This window comes from Neomonachus schauinslandi, chromosome 1, assembly GCF_002201575.2.
Source record: "Neomonachus schauinslandi chromosome 1, ASM220157v2, whole genome shotgun sequence".
NCBI lineage: Eukaryota > Metazoa > Chordata > Mammalia > Carnivora > Phocidae > Neomonachus > Neomonachus schauinslandi.
The window spans coordinates 43240157-43242029 of NC_058403.1; the positions used below are offsets into that span (position 1 = coordinate 43240157).

The 1873-nt window shown below is 37.5% G+C and overlaps 1 protein-coding gene across 1 annotated transcript; it reads left to right on the top strand.

Annotated features, from left to right (window-relative positions):
* Window positions 1–378: 378 nt before the first annotated feature.
* On the top strand, window positions 379–1598 carry LOC110578445 (40S ribosomal protein S6-like). Its single transcript, XM_044919183.1, is given in 2 exon segments — window positions 379–415; window positions 829–1598. Coding segments are annotated over 2 exon segments (807 nt in total).
* The last annotated feature ends 275 nt before the right edge of the window (window positions 1599–1873 follow it).

Genomic DNA, 1873 nt, shown 5'->3' on the forward strand with positions numbered 1-1873 from the left:
TATATTGAGAATAAAAATTGACACTCCCAAAATAATGTAAGAGGCAACAGAACCAACAGTAAGGTATGGGAAGGGAGCAGGAAGTTTCACATTGTATGGTGTCCTTAATGATAGAGAATATTACTTTTGTCAGTAGATTGAGTCTGAAGATGATCAATTACACATGCAACACTTCTTGAGTTGTATTCTATCCCAAATTATGTGCATATTTGTTTAAATATAAAAAATATTTTACTCATATTTTGGAATTTTCCTCAAACTTTCAAAAAGAACTAACTGGACCATATTTATCCTGTGACTCAGCACATTAAACTCACCCTAACATGCACCTCTGGGAGTTCTCATGCTCCACTTTTGGAAATATGACTACTCAGCAAAATGGTGGAGGAAAATAAAGCTAAAATAGAAATGAATGGTGATTGTTGGACTTGGCAAATTAAATTAATAAATACTTAACTTGCACCAAATATATACATGTTATTTAGCTAAAGTTATTCCAGGGATACATGCACAGAATGGCCAAGCTTTATGCTACAGTAATTTAATATCAAGCATAATATCTAGTTGGCTTAATAAAATAGACATTAAAATTCAATTTCAATACAAGCTGAAATGTTACACTCTGTGATAAATGGGAGGGTCAGTGGGTTATGAATGATCAAATAAAAACTATGGTTAAAAAATTCTGAGAGAACTATTGTCTATTTGGGGAAGACCAGATCATTGATACATCAGCTTGGAGAGGAAAAAGATCTGCCTTAAAGATTTATAACAAAATATTTGTATAAATTTAAATATCTACTATTGCTCTTTGTCATGGCACCTCAGAGGCGGTAGGCTGCTTCAGGATTCAGCTGAACATCTCTTTCCCAGCTACTGGCTGCCAGAAACTCATTGAAGTGGACGATGAACACAAACTTCGTACCTTTTATGAGAAGTATATGGCCACAGAAGTTGCTGCTGATGCTCTGGGTGAAGAATGGAAGGATTATGTGGTCCGAATCAGTGGTGGCAATGACAAACAAGGCTTCCCCATGGGGCAGGGTGTCTCGACCCATGACCGTGTCCGCCTGCTGCTGAGTAAGGGGTATTCCTGCTATAGACCAAGGAGGACTGGAGAGAGAGAGCGCAAATCTGTTCAGGGTTGCATTGTGGATGCCAATCTCAGTCTTCTCAAGTTGGTCATTGTAAAAAAAGGGGAGAAGGATATTCCTGAACTCACAGATACTCCTCTGCTTTGTAGCCTGGGGCCCAAAAGAGCCAGCAGAATCCGCAAACTTTTCAATCTCTCTAAAGAAGATGATGTTCGCCAGTATGTTGTGAGAAAGCCCCTAAACAAAGAAGGTAAGAAACCTAGAACCAAAGCGCCTAAGATTTAGCATCTTGTTACTCCACGTGTCCTCCAGCACAAATGTCAGCGTATTGCCTTGAAGAAGCAGCACACTCAGGAAAATAAGGAAGAGGCTGCAGAATATGCTAAACTTTTGGCCAAGAGAATGAAGGAGGCCAAAGAAAAACGCCAGGAACAGATTGCCAAGAGACGGAGACTGTCCTCTCTGAGAGCTTCTACCTCTAAGTCTGAGTCCAGTCAAAAATGAGATTTTCTAAGAATGATAAATAAATAAGATCAGACTTCAAATAAATAAATAAATAAATAAATATCTACTACTGATCATTGAAACAATGTATCCTTCTGAAACCCTGGAAGATGTAGCAACATTTACCAGCACAACAAAAAACAAGTGCTGTCATATTTTCATAGGTTTTGGTGTTAATACATATTTATAGTAAGGAAGACCCAAAGACCAATGGTATCTTCTTTCCAAAAGATTTTTTTTCTCTTGTAAATAGAAAAAATGTAATAAATGAAAAA